This window comes from Folsomia candida, unplaced genomic scaffold (assembly GCF_002217175.1).
Source record: "Folsomia candida strain VU population unplaced genomic scaffold, ASM221717v1 Fcan01_Sc036, whole genome shotgun sequence".
NCBI classification, from domain to species: Eukaryota; Metazoa; Arthropoda; class Collembola; order Entomobryomorpha; family Isotomidae; genus Folsomia; species Folsomia candida.
The window spans coordinates 1,303,829-1,325,751 of NW_019091228.1; the positions used below are offsets into that span (position 1 = coordinate 1,303,829).

Below are 21,923 nucleotides of genomic sequence, written 5' to 3' on the forward strand. Positions count from 1 at the left end.
TGGGTGCCGGAAAGTTTAAAAAACAAAATTTTAGAGTATTTTCATTGTAGTTTATTAGCTGGGCATTTAGCAATTAGGAAGACTTATTTTAGATTAGAGGAAAGATTTTGGTGGACATCGATGCGTAAGGATGTAGTAAAGTTTGTCTCGAGTTGCCCGGTATGCCAGAAAGTGAAGCCAGACAGAACCGGAAGTAGTTCTTTAGGAAAAGCTGGTGAAGTATTGGGAGCATGGGAGAAAGTCTCAATTGATTTAATGGGTCCTTACACTCGTGGGGTAAATCAGTCCAAATTTCTACTGGTAGTTGTCGATACTTTTTCCAAATGGGTTGAATTGTATTGCATACGTAAGTCGGATGCGAAAACTATTTGTGCAAAATTGTCATAAATGTCATAAATGTCATAAATGTCAGACATTTATTATTATTGACAATTATGACATTTATGAAAATTTGTCAAATTCGAAATTGTCAACTTTTCTGTCAACTTGTCATTGACAATTATGACATTTTCACTGTTTATCGCATTTTTCCCAAACAAAAAGTCATCGTAGGCGGTATGTTTTGTTTCTCAGCTACACATCTTTCCTCTCATATACTTTTTCACTACGAACGACACTTAAAATATTATATTGACGACTTCCGTTCGTAAAATTATAACTTATTCCGTTTGTCTCTGATCATCAGTTTTATTTGGAGCATTTATTTGGAAAGATTGGCCGATTCCTTGCATGTTGCTTCCAATGATATTGACCTGAAGTGTCTTTTCTTATAACATAATATGTTTTTCGTTAAACATGAGAGCAATATGAAGCTTGGACTACTGGTTGTCTACAGAGTTTAGTAAGGTCATATATTAATTCACTCGATACATAATTCATCCAGCAGGATATACAGGAAGTTGCAGCCAGCTCGGTGAATATTCTCTAAAAGTTTCTACTTACGACCAACTAGGTAGAGTTAACTACAACTAATTGAGATGACTGCTAGTAGCAGTCTGCTACCAATGCTACAACGTTTAAATATTTACAATTGTAGACCATGAGACTGAATCTTACTTGGCAATCAAACTAAGAGAACTATAAATAAAATTGAAGCAGGCTGAAACAAGGAAATTCCTAAAAGTTCTTCAATGAAATTGTGAACGGTCGTAATTAAATTTGACGTTATACTTATCCTTAGATGTATATAAATACGAGTGGATGGCAATTTAACAAGAACATTTGTAGACTCGTTGAATTGCAATGAGGGAAAGAAGAGTTTTAATAGCTGCTACCAAGATTACCTGCTCACGGGGCATATTGAGATTGACAATTATGACAAATGTCATAAATGTCCGTCATATATGTCATAAATGTCATACATTTTGAAGCTGTGACATTTATGACAAAAAATTGGCAAATTGACATGTCATGACATTTATGACATGACATGACATTTATTCCGTTGACACTGACAATGTAAAACCCTACCTGTGTGACATGAATATTCATTCCGACGTTACCGATGGTGACATTTCCGGTGCGTTTTATTCAAGAATATTTAGACTTTAGTTTAATCACAAACATATTAAGGGGCCGTCCATAAATTACGTAACGCAAGAGGGCTGTCTAAGCCCCCAATGATATCGTGCAAGTGTTACACATATCAATGGGGGGTGGGAGGGGGGTCTAGCAAATTGTGATTATTGCGTTACGTAATTTATAGACGGCCCCGAAGTATCGCTTAATTTTGGATGGTCCTGTCTTGCGAAATAGCGGCTAACAGCGATTTTCCTGCAGACAAGGTTTCTAACAATGACGAGGATGACCAGCACATAACTGAATTCAATATTGAGGAAGAGTTCTCTGGAAAAGTCGAGCACGACGAAGCCATGCCTGACGCAAAAAATGTCAGACGACAGTGATGACGAATTTGCAAATTCCGATGTCGATGCTGAAGCCAAATACGTGTGCAAAATATGCCAACCGAACGTCACGTTCGTCAAAACTGTAAATCTCATACGGCACATGAGGAACAAGAATGTACACCCAGACGTTGTCCCTGCTTATAGCACAGGTGAGTTTACCTATGACGAAATGTACGGAACAAATAATATTACACTCTTTGGAATAATGCTACCCTTTTGTGCGCTATACATAAATTCTCAATTTATCTATTGTATGCGGACTTTAGTTTGAATTTTTTCCTTTCTTTAAATGATAGTTTGAAAATATTAATCCTCTTGCGTTTGGTTTTTAGTATAATTTACTTAGCATAAAATTCTCAGCAGATTTACTTTTCAAGGGGCAGCAATATTTCTAAAAGTGCAGGATTAAATAATATTAAATATATACGATTGAACCAGTTGTTTTACTCGAAACATCATCTAGACGAATATATTTAAATTGCCATACAGATACAGCAATAATGTCCGCAAATCTATTATCACCTCCTTTAAACACATTATAGCTTGTATGTAATGAGACATTAATGAAATTTCTTTGACAATATAGATACTCCAACCATGTACATCAATGTATCTATGTTGAAAAAGTACATGACAATGTTATATACCATGATTGCCCGGTACAAACCTCATGATGGTGTTCCTCATCCCCTCTTGATTTCCTACCCAGGCTTTATGGAATTAGCTTGGGACCCGGCTCGGCAAAAATACTATCACCGTGAACGATGGTCAATACCTGCAAACAGCATCATGAGTATCCTAACAAGAAAGAACCAAACTGCCCGAGAACATAAATTATGCCAAGAAGTCTATTATGACATTCTTCATTGTCTCATCCAGAGTAATTGGCCAACACATTCTATCCTAGAATTTGCGAAAATGTTTGACCCATACGAACAGCAGCAAGGTTTTCTGAACGATATAATTATCTTTGGGAAGACACAATTTAGCGAGGAAATACCAGATATTAAAGTTTCAGGTGTTTCTGTTCCAACGTGGATAGTTCAAAGGTATTTACAAAACATACTCGTAGAAGAAGATTCAAAACTAGTAGGAAATCAACCAACAACCTCCATGGGCATTGATGAAACAACTAAAAGTGTTCGACGTAGATTTAAGGTAAATTATAAAAAAAATATAATTCTACTAAACATTTATGTACAAACCATATCTTAACTTATCCTTTTTATTCAGTTACTGCCATTCCAAACCGTAACAACATGCAAATTCAAAAGAAAACTTCAAATGCACCACGTCTTCCTACAGGATCTGGAAAAAGATGCTGACTGGGAGGATCTGTTTTTTCAGGTTCCATTAGACGACGCCTACCCAGGGTTGAGAAATTATATGGCTCAAACGCAGAGACTGGCGGATTAAAGATATCGGGATTAAGGATTGAGATTGAGGATTAAATTTTAAAATCTTGGGATTGAGATTGAGGATTAAGGATTAATTTTAAAATTGTGGGATTAAGGATTGGGATGAGGGATTGAATTCAATCTGGGATTGGGATTAATTCGGGATTAAAGTTTGGGTAGTTTTCTGGGATTGGGAATTAATTTAGTCCTGGATTAATTGTTTGCATTAAATTTCATTATGCCAGATTTTTAAATTAATTAAATGAATCTGAACTTCGGAACAAGAAATATTTTGAACATTTCACATGCAAAATTAGATCGTTTAGGAATAAAATTTTTAAATGGCAATTGAATATTTTTTTGCACTAAAAATTATATACGGGAAAAATGCTAATTTTACTCTAGGTACTATTTTTAACGGAAAACTTTGACCAGAATTTGAGCAGAGCACTCACATTGCTCACACCAATGTTGAAAATTGTGCATTGAGGATCTCACGTTATGAGTAGTTTTGCAAAATGATCTGCAGTATTTTTAAATATGTGATAAAAATGAACGAAATGCAATCAATTCTTGAAAAGGGAGCGATCTTAAGAGAAGTTAGCTTTTCGATTTTTCATTCATTGCAAATTTAATCCCATTTTAATCCCATTCTAATCCCACTTTAGGATTAAACTTGGCATAGAGGGATTGGGGATTAGGGATTAAAATTTTAGAACTTGGGATTAAAGATTGAGATTGAGGATTAATTAATCCCCAATCCTAATCTCAATCCCCAATCCTTAATCCGGGATTGACCAGTCTCTGCTCAAACGTTTCATCTGTCTCACTTACTGAATTCCTCTAAAGGTCACTCTGTATTAGTAAATATTGAAAGAAAGACCCGCACAGTTTACCTTTATGAGTCGAACAACTGCCACTTAAATTTGGCATATATTCGGTCACAAATTCCGCAAAATGAATGGCCGTTTGCTCCTATTGGGGACTTAATTGCGAAAACGTTCAATTACATGTTTCCTCCAAAAGAAAACGAGAAAGATTACACATATGACTACGGACAGTGTCCACTCCATGAATGGAGAAAGGAGATGGATGAAGACGACAACGGAATCATATTGTGCGAAACAGGTGAGTCCCTGATAAGGGCAAAAGTTAAAGGGGACACCCCAATACAACAAGGGTTTTGGGAAATTCTTGAAGAATCTGTAAGTAAAAGACGGAATAGTTTTGCGAATTTGGAAAGCGTGGCAAATATCATTGAAAGAGATATTCCGCGAGTAGATAGAGTTATCCCAACTCGTAAATTCTTATTGTCAGATCGTAATAAGTACAGAGCTAAAATAATGGAAAAATTATCATAATTTGGTATTAAATAATATAGCAGATATTTATTAATGCTAGTACACTAGTTGTTAGAAATTGCGGAAATGAATGCAAAAAATATTATACATATTTGTGTAGTGTTTTTATCAAAAATATTGCACCGTAAATAAAGCATGTGACCTGTTTTGAAACTAGTTTTTACATTCAACTCGAATATCGAAACTAATAGAACTGATAAAATTCTTAACATGGCAAATTTTGGAGGCAAAACTTTGGACATTTATGCCACGATACATATACATAAATGCATAAATGCTTCACTCACTAAATACTCCTCCGTACATTAATTCATATAAATACAGAAATACTTAACAACATATGTAAAGCTTTCTGCATACGCGATTGAATAGAGTTGCATTATTTGCATGGTCAAATTATACTTTGCAGAAAGAAGCTGAAAAACCTTATGAAATTCACAACTTCGTTAGATACCCAGTTATCTGTCGTCAATGACTCGTCATATCCAAATATGCAATACATATTCGAGGAGAGTTGAATCAATTTTCACCACACAACGTGCGCAAATTCATATGCATGAAAAATATGCAAGAGGATAAAGGGAACGTCCATATGTTACGTCATCGTTTTAGTGGGTGGGTAGTTTAGATGTTTCCCATGTTAAAATTCCCTATCCCTTAATGAATACGTCGGGTGGGTGGGTACTGAAATCTAGAATTTTTGACGACGGAATGTATGGATGGCCCCAAAGTAAAATAACTTGACACGATTCTGCTTTTTGTCAGATTCCCCGTTTTTCATGCAGGCAGCCCTCGACACAAAAAACACGAGCAGCTGACGAGCAAAACCATCAAAACCCTACATTAAGCCGGCTAAAAAATTACGCTTTACTCAAATTTAGATTAATTTAGTAAATTCAAATAATCCAATAATATTCATTTCATTACCGGTACAAAATGAGCCAAAAGTGCAAGTCTTTTTCGCATCGATTTCACCAAATTGCACATAAAAAATTACAAATTCAGTTTTGGGTGGGGGGATTAATATAGCATAGCTGTTTTTGAATTATATTCAACCACACCCCCTTCAAAAATTGGGGAAGAAAATTGGGAAAAATGAGAAGGTCAATGTACACTCGGTACAGAAAGAAGTAGATACCAACTTGCATTTGACATTTGACTTCCCTCATGAATATGAACATTTTGATGCATCAAGACTTTCAAAATTCGAAAATTGGCGGTTTTTCGACCTACATATAAATCGTTAAAAAAGTGACCTTAGCGGTCATTTCGCGGCTGACAACCTGATGCCAGATTTTTCTTCGTCAGAAGTGCCACATTTTCCGCTTTTGTTGTCCGCTGCGAAATGACCGCTACCATGACTTTTTTGGGGTCAAAGTTTCTGAGGGAGGGGCTTATACGGCAGGAGCCGTAACAATGTATAGGTATTTATGATATACATAAAGGTAATTACATAGAAGCTATTAAAACAGCCTCAAATCGCCCCAAATTTAAAACTTAAGCTTTTCTGAATTTATAATGATGATATGCATTCGAAAATTAACGCTATGAGGCTTATCAACGAAGTTATCAATTTTTCAGATAAGCAAATTTAGTTTATCCAAATCGCCCCAAACTAAAAACTTAAGCTTTTCTGAATTTATAATGATGATATGCATTCGAAAATTAACGCTATCGGGCTTATCACTGCGCTTATCAGTTTTTAAGATAAGCAAATTTAGTTTGTCCAAATCTCCCCAAATTTAAAACTTAAGCTTATCTGAATATATAATGGTAGTATCCACTCGAAAATAAACGCTATCGGGCTTATCACTGCGCTTATCAGTTTTTAAGATAAGCAAATTTAGTTTGTCCAATTCGCCCCAAATTTAAAACTTAAGCTCAACGATTTATCAATTGAACCAACTCGTGTAAGAGATGAAAAGCATCTCAACACGAGTTGGTTCATAATCCCGGTAAACAATTTGAAGAGAGTGAGAAGTGAGACGGACCACCATACGGCACTGGCAACGACAGTCAGCGGTGGTGGTGGATACCCACCAGAATCCGAGTCTCACTCTGCCTTTCGCTAAATAATGGAAACTGCGTTTGTGAAACGGTTGGGCTGGTTCAGCTCTACCATTAGTTAAGCCAATGCATAAATGGGACTTTAACGAATAATACACGAAATTAAAGGTGCGTACATTTCCATTTCACATTTTAAAAAAATGCAAATTCAGTTTATTATTGTGCCGTTTACATAGAATGTCGAGAGAAGACGTGCTTTTAAAACACCAGAAAAATAGGACGGGACACATATTGCAGGATTTAATTTCCTCCACGGTCCTCCTCCACAGGTCAAATTTTGACCCCCCAACGGAAAAAGATCACAACTTTCCCCCGAAAATGGAGGAGGATAACTCATCCCCCGAATTATTAACGTCGTTCTGTTCGATCTGCACCGAATCTGGGACAAATCTGCGCCCTCTCGCTGTTCAGGAAATGGAAATTCTGGCCAAATTTGTCCTAAATCAGGAGCAAGTTTCCCTCATTTTCCAAACTGAAAGTCATCCTCCCATATTGTGTTGCAAAATTTGCTACTCCGCGATCCTCTCGTTGGCCAAGTTGTCCACGCAGATTGAAAATATCACCAGTTCTCTCCGAGCCGTCATTTCCAGCAGGAACGGACTGTTCAATAAAGGGCGAAATGAACCTGCAAAAATTTCTGGTAAAGAATAATCCACTCTGATTTAATCGTTTTCAATTAAATTGTAATTAAATTGGCTTAATGTAATTTAGAATTGTCCCTTGAAATACCTGCGAACATCGACCAGATTTCTAACAATGACGATGACCAACAATTAACCGGGTGCCTTGAAGAGGAGGAAGAATTTGTGATAAAAGTCGAGCCAATCTATGACGACGAGGACGATGACCGTGACGAAATCACGTCTGATCCTCTCAACTTGTCAGAAAATGAGGACGACGAGCCCAACTTTGCAAATTCCGAGGTGGACGCAGAATCGAAACTTGTGTGCAAAATATGCCGCCCGAACGTGACCTTTACCAGGGCTGACGCCTACAAGCGCCACATGATTAACAAGAAAAAACATCCCGATATTTCCGATGCAGATATTTTAAGTGAGTTTTATCATTATACACGGGAAAGATAAGGATGATTAAATATAAGCATTTAATATGTAAAAATCTTTAGCCACAGGAAGACATGTGTGCAAAAAATGTGGCGTAAAGTTCGCCCGTAAAGAAAGGCTCTTGCGCCACATGAGTAATCATTCAGATGCTGATATGGGAGGTGAGTGTATGTAAATTTACACTCTTAACAATGGTGTTACCCTTTAAAAAGTGCAATTTTAAAAAGTAAAATTGCACTCATTTACATTTCGTAAATTGTACTAAATCCAGTGGAGTAGAACGTTGTAATAAGGAGGAAGGGACCCTCCATAAATTATGTCACGTGAGAGGTGGGGGTGAAGTCAAATTCTTAAATAATCGTCCCTACATATGCTAAAAGGGGGGGGGGAGTCTAGAAATTCGCGTGACATAAATTATGGCTGGCCACTAAAGTTTGCTCTGAAATTTCTCTTTAATTCATAATGAATTATTCATTTTTTAGAACTTACTTTTTCATCAAAACGGTAACGTTATTTTTAAGAGTGTGAAATCCATCAAAAATTCAATTTAAGTTTCTGGTTTGCATATAAATTTCTTGCTCGCAGCTAACAAAGACGTTACAAATTCGGAATCCGACGTCGAAGTTGAATTAAGTTATAAGTGCAAAATGTGCCAACCGAAAGCCATTTTTCACAGGTTGGATACCTTCAAGCGCCACCTGAAGAACAAGAATATTCATCCAGACCTTTCCGAGGCGGATGTTGCAGGTGAGATTGCACAATTATTGTACAAAATGCAGAGGTCGGCGCTGCAGGTAGCATTTTACGCGCCGCCGGAAGTATTTTATTCGCGCCGCCGGAAACATTTTATTCGCGCCGCCGGAAGCATTTTATTCGCGCCGTCGGAAGCATTATATGCGCCGCCGGAAGCTTTTGACACGCCGCCAGAAGCATTTTATTCGCGCCGCCGGAAACATTTTAAGAATGGAAGTATTTTACGCGCGCTGACTTCGCAAGATTGGCCGGGGTCGACCTCTGATACAAACAATTTATACAAAAATTAATTTCTACGTGTATTTAATTTAAATTTGTTTCAACAGCTGCAGCAAAAGAACAGTGAGTATAATATTTCATTAAATTTCCTAAAACCTTTGTTTTTGGAATTTTGATAATTTAATGTTTAAAAATAGCATGAAATATGACCCGATGCCATATACATTATGTGTATAATACACACATGCATAATTTTATTTTACTTTGCTCCCTCCCTGTTTGGGAACGTCCACATATTACGTCATCATTTTACTGGGTGGGTAGTTTATATTTCCCATGTTAAAATTCCCTATCCCTTAATGTTTACGTTGGTTGGATAGTACCCATAGTCAGATGAATCCGTGACTCTCTACAGAAAGAGATGGATAGGTGCAAAAATCGAGATGACTAATTTTGACGACTTAATATATGGATGGTCCCTATTCTCGTAGTGTAGCACATAATTAGTGTCTCACAATACGGTACTATCGTACTTAGGCTTAGCACCTCATTTGCATAAATCTCACTATGCCTCTATGCCTGTGTTCATGTCTTTCGCGAATGCGTCAAAATATGCAAATGAAGTACCAAGCCTAAGTACGATGATATAGTTCCAATTTTGTTTTTATTTCCTAGATTTGCCAACGTAAAACAGAATGAATTTCCGTGTCCCAAATGCGACAAGAGTTTCACCTCGGAGTGGACGTTAACCCGACACAATCGCTTCCTCCACGGAGCGGTTCCTTTTAAGCGGAAATGTACCCCGCAAGTCTCAACGAGCTTGTTGCAAAATCAAATTCGCAAACATCGTAAAGTCGTAATCCCAAGAAGCAAAACAAAAGCACCACGTCATTCTTGTGACATTTGTGGAAAAAACTTTGCCACCTGGGGAAACATGAATCGTCACGTGGAACTGCTCCACTTCCCAGACAAGACGTCCTGTCCGTACGGATGTGACGCCAAATTTGGCTCGGAGGCTGACTGGTTGACGCATTTGGAGGGGTGTTACTCACCAAAAATGGTCAGTTTTAATATTTAAAAGTCAAAGCAGTGACATATATAATTCGCACTCTTAAAAATAGTGTTACATTTTTTGAAATGCAATTCACTCAGAATTTTATTCATATTAAACAAATTATGGAAATCTGGGATATGTAGCAAGGCAGGTATTGATTTCTTGATAATAAATAAAGCTGCTACCGGTTGGTAATAAATTAAGAATTGTAAAAATTTGCTACCGATACGGGAATTTTCTACCGGTACCGTTAATGTTACTACCGAGCTATTACTTTTCAATACAACTTTGGTCGAGTCAAATATGAATACCGCTTGGTATTATTTTAATACTGGATTTCTAAGAGTGTTCTATAACCAGAGTAAATTTTACTCTTTATCAAGTGAAGATTTACCCAGGAAGTTTACTCAATATTTAATTCAGTGTGGATTTATATACTTGTCAAAAAGGGAACATTATTTTTAAGAGTGTACTGCGCAGTACCCAATCAGAATTTTTACTGATTTTTTTGACGTTTTTTATTGTATTTATGCAGAGTGCAGAATCGGAGTGTCCTTGTAAATCGTGTCCCGCCGTGTTCCGCAACATCCTCCTGCAGATGGATCACGACCTGCGCGTCCATGCCCAAAACATGTACCGCTGTTCTATTTGTGAGCAAAGATTTACTCGACAATCTGTCCTCTATGATCACCGGTGTACTGGTTGAAAATCAAGATGGGAACTTAATTCATAATTTTGTTCGTGTGTAAAATATATTTATTTCTGAATGATATTTTAATAATTCTTCCCGTTTGATGTTTGATGTTTGTATATATTTATTTATTGTACTTTATATTACTAGCTAATTTAATTCAATTGGTTAATTTCAAATATGTATGCACCATAGACGTAGACTATATTACCTTAAGATTTATAAGAAGCTGAAGAAGTTGCTGTGTCGGATGAAGTGAATGGTTACTGGAGTCCGTATTTATATGATTCCTAGAATGTGTAAATTTTAATTAAATTAATATTATCCACACAGTCTTGAGGTAGGTATTAGATAAAAGTCAATTTACGTAACTGGTAATATTTGAATACTTCACAGCATATCTAGCTCAAGGTTCGATTTGTAAATTGGTTCATGGAATTTTTATAAATATCTTGGGACGCTTTTGAACTATTGAAACCTAATTGAAACTTTTCACCTCATGAATTTAGGTTTTTGGGTGTATTAGTTTATCTTGGAGGTTAATTAGGTACTTCCAAATTTTTATAAGTGCCACTATAAACAATAATGTCGGCCAAGTGTAAACAGTTTCATGGTTGTGAGACCTTTGTTTAAATTTGGAATAGAAATCGGAATTTTTTTGGCTGGCGTAAAAAGCAGACTATCTTTAGAAAAAATAGGTAGGTTCTAAGGTCTGTCAATTCGAGATGACCTAATTTTTCTAGATAAATGTTAGAATTTTTTTGTATTTGAATCCTAAATTTTGCGTATTTACATACTTGTGCTTTAAAAAAACGTTTATATTTAAACGTATGTAATTTAAAAAATTCCGAAAAATATGTCTGCATACATGCAATAGTTTGTCTATGATTATTGTATTCCAAATAGAACTATGTATGGGTATAAGTATGGTGATATCGGCGGGTATGTATGTAAATTCATGGAACCCGGCCCCGAGTAGGGATCGAAATTCTCAGAAAATCCGTATGACGCTAGGCTTGAATTGTGTGCACAATTGTATTTACAAAGTTGAGTTCGGTTATGCAACAACGCTGCGGTTAGAAAATGCAACTTTCAATAGGCTTAGTAAATAGAATCCTTATGAATATTTGCATATGTGAGTTGGCACAAAGGAGTTTATGTAAATTTTACCCGGAATTGTTTATCCAGTTTTTAGAACTGTCATAAAATCCCATGAGGCCGGGGCATAGATATTTCTGGTCAGTGGCGCAAATAGCACATAGGCAGGGTAGGCAATGCCTAGGGGCCCCGAGTGGACACAGTATCAAAATCTAAATATCTTGTTTTAAAATAACTTATTCAAAAATTTTGAAATAGAAGTTGTTTCATATCATTTTATTAGTTACGTAATTTATGTATGTAATTAGTATGTTGTACTTGTGGTTTTATTTTGAGTTGATAGCCCAATTTGGAAGTCAACAAATGCTAAAAATTTCAATTTAGCACGAGTTGGTGACTAATTTTAGTGAATTTAAACCCAACTAATTTAGAACTCATCGGCAACACTAATTAAATTATTCAAAAATCACTTTATATTCAAAAATTCATAACCTTGTTAAAAATGCAGGGAAATGTGCGAAAATATATGTCAAGCTCAGGATGATTTGGGTTACAACTCAAAAATTAAACGACAAATGAAAAAAGATTACCAAGAAAACGAGTTTTAAGGAAAAAATAAATACCTTTGGCCTTTTGACTTTATAGAAATTTCGCAAAAACATTAAACAGATGAAGTTATCATCTTTCCAACCACTAATCTGGGAACATATCGAGGTGTCCAACGAGTTTGAGGTCGATACCCGGAAGGAGAAGTCAGGCTCTGAACGTTGTTGTCGAACACATGTCCTCTTCGAAAATTAACATAATTTTTTTAAATGCCAAATAATTTTCACAACAATTTTTTTTCAAATTTCAAATAATTTGTTCAACATTTCAAATTAAGTTTTTAAGTCATGCAATTTTTTTCAATTTTGTGAATTTGTACCAGTTTTGGAAATTATGTATTTTGCTCGTCACAACTTGACGAAAAGTGAATTTTACAAGGAAATTCCTTCAGTAGGCTGGACCATGTATAGTGGTTATCTTGGTATATCTAGGCGTCGACCACCACCCCCGTTGGACACCTCGGTGTGTTTACTTGTTAGATACATAAAAGAATGAACTAAAACTTTAGATAAAAGTTTTTAGTTGTATGATTTGATATATATTTGTAACGGGTATTCATAGTTTTAAGTTTGTAGCTGGACACTCAGTAGAGTGGACTGAGCATGCTGCCTTTCCATGGCAGTATTCGCGTCCAAAGGGGCATACATTAAGATTGAATAGGCAGTGGTGGGTAGAGGATAGGCGGAGTGGGACTGGCCCCGTGAGTGCAGGGGTGAGTGGTGGTGCTTACGGCAAGCCGGCGTCTCTTCCTGTCTTACTATCCTTAAATGGTTTCTCGATCCCCATATCTCATCAATAGATATGGGGATTATACCTGAGCAACTAGATAGCCACTGTCATACGGTGTAAGTAAGAGGATATGCAATAGATCTGATGAATGATCTGAGCATTGGGTTCCTCCAACAAGAGGAGCCCTCCTCCCAAAATACATACATAGTTTTAAGTGAATAAGAAGGATGAAATGCTTATGGAAATATCCAAGTTAAAAAATTGAACTTCGAGTTACTACATACATATGTTAATAAAGTTTGAATTTTGACGCATGCCTAGGGGCCCCCGAAAAGTAGTTGCGCCACTGTTTCTGGTACGGGAGAAAGTATTTCATACGTACATATGTAGCTGTACATATGTACAAGGACATTGAATCGTGTTGGTAAAAAGCTCAAGCGATTGTCCTCGGTGAGAATGGAGAGGAGGAAAATAGAACATGCAAATTAATAAGTTTTCAACTGCCCTTAAAGTCCTCAAAGGAAGTTTCCAATTCAAAATTAGAACCAGAAGTAAATTTTAAAACAGAACCAACAAAGGTTGAAACCTATATATACGATGTGACCTGATTACTCTGTAAGTTTTTAACCCAGTGAACTTACTTAGTTTATAAATTTGTATTTTAAAAAATTCCCCTTAGATAGATAATTAATGTTCTAAAATAATTGTATAGTAATGGGGGTGCAAACCATGTTCACCCCAGATTATTCTTTTGACCATTTCAGATTGAAAGACTAACTTGTTAGTGACAACATTTTGCACCGAGCTTGCGGAGATGGGCAACATTCAGAAAGTAAAATCCGCGATTTTCAGGAGGAATAAATTCTACAGAAGTTTGACCATTCTTGTAACGTCAAAACCATAAAACTAAAATTTAATTTCGCGAATGCGTTGGTTCAGAAAGCCTGGTTCTGTAGTTATTTATGAAGTAAGTAATACAATTCGCAATACTTGGTTTTTATGAAATTCTAGAAACACTGTGATGACGAATGGTCCGGAACATTACAGTCGCAGAATCCGAAGTACACATGTTTTAGTGCGAAATTCCAACAGATATGTATGTAAGTACACATAGCTGGGCGAATTTCAGTTTGAACGAATCTCCATTTTTACATATATGAAGTCAGACATTCGACTCAACGTGGAGGCGAATAATTCTTTTAATTTCCTGATTGTATTTTTACTCTCAGGCTAAAACTTATTTAAATTTCAAAAAATTCGTCGAAATTCAATTTATGATGTATTTAACACGCATTGAATATGTTTGGACCCCTGTATGAGATGGGGCTCAAGCGTACACCACCCTAGGTTTTTGTAAAATTTTGGGGCAGATTGACACAAAATACTTCTGATTACAATTTAAATCAATACTGATTAAGTTTTCATGAAATTTTGAGCATGCAACTTGAATTTCCAATATTCATGGTTTCCTGATTGGTTTGCATGTTAAGCATCAACTTTTGACATAAACATCCAAGTCAATGGAAATGCTTAAAAATGCAAGTTATTAAACTAGCTTTACTCTAATAAGTAATTTTCGGAATTTTGCTATCTCACAACGTTTTGTACGTATGTACTTACTTTTTGAGATCACAGTTCCTAACCTTCTGAAAATATTCATAGATTTCTGCACATACAATTCCTTTGATCGGGCAGCTATGTATGTTTTTTGCGAATTGCACTTCCGCAAGGATTTTGTGACTCATTAGTTTTCCTAAAATTAATGACTCGTTATAAGCACGAGTGCAGCGTAATGTTACATTCTACGCGGAGTAAGTGGAGCATGGCTGCGAAGGAGGAAGCGATCTTGACACAGACGAATATGAGGAGCAGATGTGCATACATCTTTAACCTGGTCGGGGGGAACTAATAAGGTCGAATAATGAATCGTCACCCGGGTTGCGAAAATGACGTGCTCACATTTGTCCCACGTCGGATTCTCGGTGTGTCAAATCACTTACATAAATAATTAATATCGCCCACATTTTTAATGCTTTTCTGGCACCGGGTTCGGTCCACACACTTAAAAATAACGTTACATTTTTGAAGAGTGAATTCAATTTGAATTTCGTAAATTAATTATACGGAATCCAGAGTAACGTTTACTTGATAAAGAGAAAAGTTTACCTGGAATATACATAATATGGTTTTCTTAATACGGAATTCAGAGCGGAGTTACTTTTCAAAATGGTGACCTTATTTTTAAGGGTGTATTTTGCAAAAAATTATGCACATTGAGTAGTTTGTTGCGCCATGTTCTCATGAAATGGTTATGTATCTATATAAATGCACATGTCTTTTGTTACCTAATGGCGTAAAATTGAGAATACTTAATGTGTACATGCATCTGTTTTTTCTCATAATTTCTTAACACCATGTAAATTATGTAAAATTATGCGTTACGAGAAAACAAGTGTAAATTTTGCATAACGTGAAAAATTTTGGTAGCCTCAGTTAAATTGTGCATATGTAAATAGAGGTTCAATGGTGCAAGGTACAAAATGTACTTCAAATTTGTCACGCGAGGAAAAATCAGACCTCATATTTCCAAGAAAAATATACAGGGTGGTTTAAATGTCAGGTTACAATGGAAAACTTGCCAAGGGGAAAAATTAATAAATTTCCATTAGTTGCGGATTTGGGATTGAGATTTTTATTAATTTTTATCAAAACTTATGGAATCCTGATGACAAAATTCTTCAAATATTGAATTTCAGAGGCAAAATTTCGGTAACTAATGGAGATTTGCGAATTTTTTTCCTATTAAACAATTTTCCATCGTAACCTGACATTTAAACCAGCCTGTACTTAAGTAACTTCTGTACGCAGTTACATACTTTCAATTTTAAAATTTCCGGGAACGTGCATAAAGCACGTGGTAAAATACTGTCAGGTTTCCATACAAATTGCATACAATTTGCGTCTTATGAATCTATTAAATCACGTTTCACGACGGTAGTAGCAAAATCAGAAGTTGAATCTGTAATAAATATTTAAACACGACAAAATATTACCGCTTTGGTGACATATTTAGTGTATAATTCCGCACAAAATATTACCGCTACGGTAACGTACTTAGTGTGAAATTCTATGTGTACTTTACTACATTTATAAATCGTCCCTCTAATAAATTGGGACAACTTTGACACATTTAACTCGATTAGTTTATTTGTTTTGACGATGTGCACTCATTTCTTCGTAAATTGTGTCCTCGTCACCCATCCCGTAAAAACAAACATGTTTGTTTATACAGGTTACACAACATTAATGCAGTAAGTATGTATGTATTTGTCCTTTTTTGCAACCCATTAAGTTTTCGGAAGGAATAAACCCGGCTGTTTTATTTCCTGTGAAACAATGAAATTCTTTTACCCGAGTTGAGCCTGGTTTTGGCAGAGATGGGAAAAAATAAAGTTTGGCAGGCTTAAGGTGACGGAACGCTTGACTGGAGATGAGTCAGGGTTTGATAAGTGAGTGCAAAGAAAGGGACGTGCGTGATGGATAAGGTAAGATCTTACAAGTTATTGTAATGCGATATGAGGAACATAAATAATGTGGTAATAATTTGTTATCGTGCGGCAGCTAGAATTTATCAGTTATTAATAATGTAAAAAAGATTTTGAGAGCACAACACGTGGTCGTATTTTTTGCTTCCAACAAATTTCCAACAATGTATCTTAAATCGATGATGGGTTCAACCTGTTCACATTCATGAATTTAACATTGGTGAATATAGGAATGAATATTCATTCACAACGTTAAATTCATGAATGTTAACACCTCTGGATGGGTTAAGTTTGGTAAAGGACTGTTCGAAATAATTAAAGTTAGTCTGGAAATGTTGCATGATTTCACCATTTTGTATGAAAAATTGAAAGTTTGTAAGAAAAATTGACAGCACATTAGGCTAAATTCACTACAACCTGATTTATGTATTTACGCTAAATAGTTCGACACTACAGTTCATTACCAATCTGTGTCTCAACCTGCATGACACGTAAATTGGTAAGAGTAATAAGTACCATTTAATCAAACTATTACCAACCCGGTAGGGAATGATTACCAAGCCAGTAGCAGTACGGAGTAGATATGTAAGTGATTCTACAGGATATTGAGGATTTTAATTAAATGGTGAGAATGTTTAACCAAAATTTTCATTGCATGAAATTCTTACCCGCGTAATTATTTACAGTGTAAATATGACCAAGAATTAGGTTGAATTTGGTAGAGCTTTGTTTAACAAATTATTTTTAGATCTATTTACACATTGTTTAACAAAATGTATCGGTAACAAACTTTGTTACCGAGTTGTTTACAGTGTGATTTGCTTAACTACCGGAAATCGGGGTGACATCCTTCCTGAAGCAGACGAAAATAATAATAAGTTGCATAAAAGAGTTGACTCATTAATGTCCTGCTCATTTTTTTCATGGGAAGACGACGAGATGCGGAGGAGAGGATAATTTATCGAGCGAGATTACAAGAAACGCGACCCGAGCCAAAAGATTTTGTTCAAGCTTAGAATCAGTCTGGCGTATGATGTAGAAGAACGAGAAGGAAATTCCGTTCTGATAAGTTTCTTAAGTTTGGCGATAATTTTTTTGTATTTTTTTGAATTTTTGAAAAATGGCCGGTGTCCTGTGTCAAGGGGGTGGTTTGGTGTTTGGAACGACGGGTAAGTGGGGGTAAATCAACATATGTAAAGAAGTGTTTTAATTGCGTTAATTATTTTGTACGATGTCGAAATGAATCGAGCTCATTAAAATAGTTAAAATCAACTTGCTAAAATTCTTTAAATGTTAAATATGTGATACATACGCTCCAGTTATACGATTAAATTAACCAATTAAATTTTTATTGAGTACACACAAAATGCGACAACCTTGCAAATTTCATAAGCCGAGAATATTAAAGAATAAATAATTTTTCTAAATTAAATACATATCGTAAAACATTTTAATACGAAAGAAAGCTCGTGAATAAATCACTTTAAAAAATGTCATCCATACGATCTGTTAATTCTACCCTAAATTTTAATACGAAAGGATTATTTAGAATTTTCGCAAATTTATGGAGTGTACGCATTCGTTGACATGAATACGCCCAATACGTACATATGTATGTATTTATGCACATATGTATATGTCCGAGCTTATCTCAAATTAGTACGAAATGGACGAGTTTTTTAATGTTGATAACTAATAAACGGATTTCATGTATTTGATTATGGGTTACTCAGAAAATAAATAACTTGCCTGTGCTGTTTATTTGAAATATTTTTTTTCTGCGAATTTTACTGCAAAATTTATATACATATGTATTAGGAATTATTACATTAAGCTCTCTTACTGGTAATTACATAAATTCTGAGTTAAATCTTCCCTGACAACTGTACATATGCAAAATAGTTAAATTTTGTACTAGATTTCTGAGTACACTTAAAAATAGTGTATACATTATTGATCATTTACATACATGTAAGCGATCAATTATGTAAATGCAGTCCAAATTAGTTGTTAAATCTCTTTGGGTATAGCACAGTATATGTACATACTTAATTTGCATATAATTCAGAGCTGATTTATTTTTTAATAATGGTAATATGTAATGTTTTTAGGAGCACACTGAATGAATAATTTTGTACTCTTTCTCACTATTCACAGGAGGCCGATGTAGGTTCATGGTTTTCCTGGAAGAGTTTAAGGTCGGAGAGAAAGTAGTTTCCGGTTTGACGGTGGGGATTGATGGGCCCTCCGAACCCGAGATAAAGTTCGACCATGAAGACAATGGAAACATTGAGGTGACCTGGACCCCTTATGCGCCCGGATTTTACGACGTCCACGTCAAGTTTAACGGCACCCCGGTGAAAGATAGCCCCTTCAATGTGAAGATTGTGGGAGAGGTGGGTTATTTTATTTGTATTTTGTTAACTTTTGTTAGACCTTTTACGTACAATGGTATTTATAAAATTAAGAAATTACAAAACTTAAGCGTTTACTTCAAAGGGGTCAAACATAGAATTTAATTTTCATATGCTAAATTTAAAAACAAATTTGTTGTTTTTCAAAATTGTGATCAAATTCAAATCGAATTTCCGCCATGTTACGGTTTTAATACTAATTAATGTAAAAAAATGTTTATGAAATTTTTTAAAATGAACTTTTACATATACAAATTTGAAAGGTGTGCTTTTTTTTGCTATTTGCAAATGAATTTTATATTCGTTCTGCATACACACAATTGCAACATGTAAAGTTCATACCTATTCTTAAACATAATTTTGTCTTCTTCAAAATTAAATTGCATGAATTCTAAACTTTGAAAAATACAGCATAAACTTCACTCTTTCACAAGTTCACGTGACTCTGGATTTAGTATGGTTTACTTAATATGAAATTCATATTATCTAAGAAAATTTCGAAATAAATTCGAAATATGACATTACTTTTAACAGGGTTGTAAATTTATATGATATGTAATTACCCTTCGTTGTCTTTTTTTCGCCAGGTGAATTGCATGGGTCAATACACGAAACCGAAGGAGCAGGTCGTGACCGGTTGGGCGGCGAGACAAAAGGCAGAAAAGGCTCTGAGGAACCCGAAGTAATGGTAGAATAAGGTCCCCTAATAATTCAGGGGCTGTTCATGAATTTTTTAGCGGACATTGTGACTTTATGTGATGTCAAACTTGCATAATTAAATGGAGTGGTCTTTACAATCAAGACTTTTCCGCCTCATAATTTATGAACGGCCCATTAGTGATTTCTTTCAGCTCAACTATTTACCGTAGTGCTCATCCGTGAACGAATTACTAATGCCAAAATTAAATGCTGGTATAGCTTAAATGAAATTATGTATGTAAGGTATGAAAATTTGTAAAATGTGAAACTTTCAGAAATTATCCGAATATTACTTGTACTTTGTTGGTAATAAAATACGTACGTGTATAATTTATGACTAGATTTACATATTTATTTGGACACCAGCCTTATCATTTTGCATGGCGAGTGTCACACGTGTTATTATGTTATGCGTATCAAGTATCACGTTGATAAGTGAATTGTGTAGTTACATATTTGGCACCGTATGTACATATACATGGATATGTAACAAAATGTCCCGTTTGCAAATTTCAACAGAGATTTCCTGCTGAATTTTCTGTCAAAAGAAATTTCTTCAGAATGTGCCATAGTGCAGAAATTTTCCGCAGAATTATGCATGTTTTCCAGAAGAAAAGATCACTTATGCAATTTTCATATCTGAAATCAGCAATGATCATGTTGAGCCGCATACATACGTGCAAAAGCGATTCTGCCAATAATTGTCAGGTTATCATGCATTTCTTGCACTTTGGACAAAATGAAGTGAAAAGCTGATGATAACCAAGTTATCTTCATCATTTGTTTTTGCAATCAGGTAAATTTATTTATTAATTATTACACAGATATAATAAATTTAGCTTATGTAAATATTTATCAACATCGGAGAAGTTCGAAATGGACACCAGTGTCCGTACATCGCACTGTTGGTCAAAATTTTGTACAACATTGTACAAAAACATTGTGTAACTTTGAATACTAAATGTCGTATTTGAATATTTGAATAAGAAATTGATGAAAATAAGTTTCTGAAATTTGGAAAAATGACATTTTAAACCTTCTCCAAATTTTTCAAACCTAAAATAACTAATTAATCTTGGAACTCACGTATCCGATTTCTAAGATATGCAGAGGACAGGAAAATCCAAAATTTCGATGTAGAAAGTTGGACTTTCACTTTTCCGACCGGATTGTTCCCAATTAATTGCTCCGATTTAATTCCTCCCTCGAAGCGGAAGCGATACAATATTCTGGAAAAATTTAAACTAATCATAAAATTCTGATTTATTTGTACTAATAATGGGTACACTCTTAAGAATAATGTTATCGTTTTGAATATAAAATGGACTCTGAATTGTAAAGCCAGTAAAGCATTCTAAATCCAGAGTAACGTTAAACTGTTAAAGAGCAAAGTTTACTCAGGATTTATTTAGGACAGTTGAGTTAATTTAGAGTGCATTTAGTTTTCACAAGCGCAACATTATTTTTTAAAACACGAAAAAACACATTTAAAACACATTATTTACACGCAAACCGTGTAAATTTCGCATATTTTATGCACGATTCGTATCGTAACTGTACCACTTGTTACAAAATAAAAAAATGGACGCCATAATTTTATAAGTTTATAATTTGTTTATCTTTTATCTAAATTTTTGCATTTCTTCCTTCAAGGTTACACACATTTGCGCGAATCTCTTCAACTCTCCATCCTTTCTTTAAGAAATAAACTTACCGTATGATTTAATCCAGGAATATGAAATCCTGGCGGGACGTCGGCATTCTGTGGGACACAGCTCGCCAAGTAAAGCGCCGTTGCCACGGCACAGATCACAAGGACCAAAATTATCGCGAATAATCGCAAATTCATTGCAAATATGGGACAGGTTACGCAACAAGTATGAAAACAGCATACGTGTGAAGTCAAATGTAACAAGTGAATGTGGCGAGAGAGAAAGTGGAGGGACGACAGGTGCCAGGGTGCAATGAGTCGTAGTAGGTTGCCTGGATCGATACCTTGTACATACAAACTTACTAATCGATTCGGGATAACTTTTCCGGGTGAAGATTCCTTTCTCCGGGTAACTCCCGGACAAAAAGTGGTCTCCTCTTCTTCTTCTCAAAAAATTCGATCTTATGTGTTTCTATAGATGAAGATATTTACGTACATTGCTAAAACTCTGGTAGAGTAAGTGGTATGCTCTGTATGGGTATACCCATACATACATATATGGATCCATATATCCATATATGGATTTGCATCCATATATGGATTTGCGAATGACTTCATACCGGGTTGGTAGCAGTTTGTTTCTGAGTGGGAAATTTTTTGTTGGCAAA

At 35.4% G+C, this 21,923-nt stretch overlaps 2 protein-coding genes and 1 long non-coding RNA gene across 3 annotated transcripts; 2 read left to right on the forward strand and 1 right to left on the reverse strand.

The window, feature by feature from the left end:
• Positions 1 to 5,947: 5,947 nt before the first annotated feature.
• On the forward strand, positions 5,948 to 10,555 carry LOC118439456 (PR domain zinc finger protein 5-like). The gene is made up of 8 exons (XM_035860776.1): positions 5,948 to 6,840; positions 6,909 to 7,372; positions 7,444 to 7,785; positions 7,859 to 7,957; positions 8,382 to 8,543; positions 8,876 to 8,891; positions 9,444 to 9,828; positions 10,358 to 10,555. The coding sequence occupies exons 2-8, from the start codon at positions 6,910 to 6,912 to the stop codon at positions 10,526 to 10,528; spliced, it is 1,638 nt and encodes a 545-aa protein (XP_035716669.1). The 5' UTR covers positions 5,948 to 6,840; position 6,909; the 3' UTR covers positions 10,529 to 10,555.
• A 6,727-nt stretch (positions 10,556 to 17,282) lies between these two features.
• On the forward strand, positions 17,283 to 19,938 carry LOC110860951 (filamin-A). Its single transcript, XM_022110072.2, has 3 exons — positions 17,283 to 17,660; positions 18,649 to 18,887; positions 19,493 to 19,938. Exons 1-3 carry the CDS (start codon positions 17,612 to 17,614, stop codon positions 19,589 to 19,591), a joined length of 387 nt encoding a protein of 128 aa, XP_021965764.1. The 5' UTR covers positions 17,283 to 17,611; the 3' UTR covers positions 19,592 to 19,938.
• A 451-nt stretch (positions 19,939 to 20,389) lies between these two features.
• On the reverse strand, positions 20,390 to 21,574 carry LOC110860978. Its single transcript, XR_002549013.2, has 3 exons — positions 21,319 to 21,574; positions 20,691 to 20,833; positions 20,390 to 20,611 (listed from the first exon to the last, which is right to left on the reverse strand). It is a non-coding gene; the product is annotated as an uncharacterized LOC110860978 (long non-coding RNA).
• Positions 21,575 to 21,923: the final 349 nt, after the last annotated feature.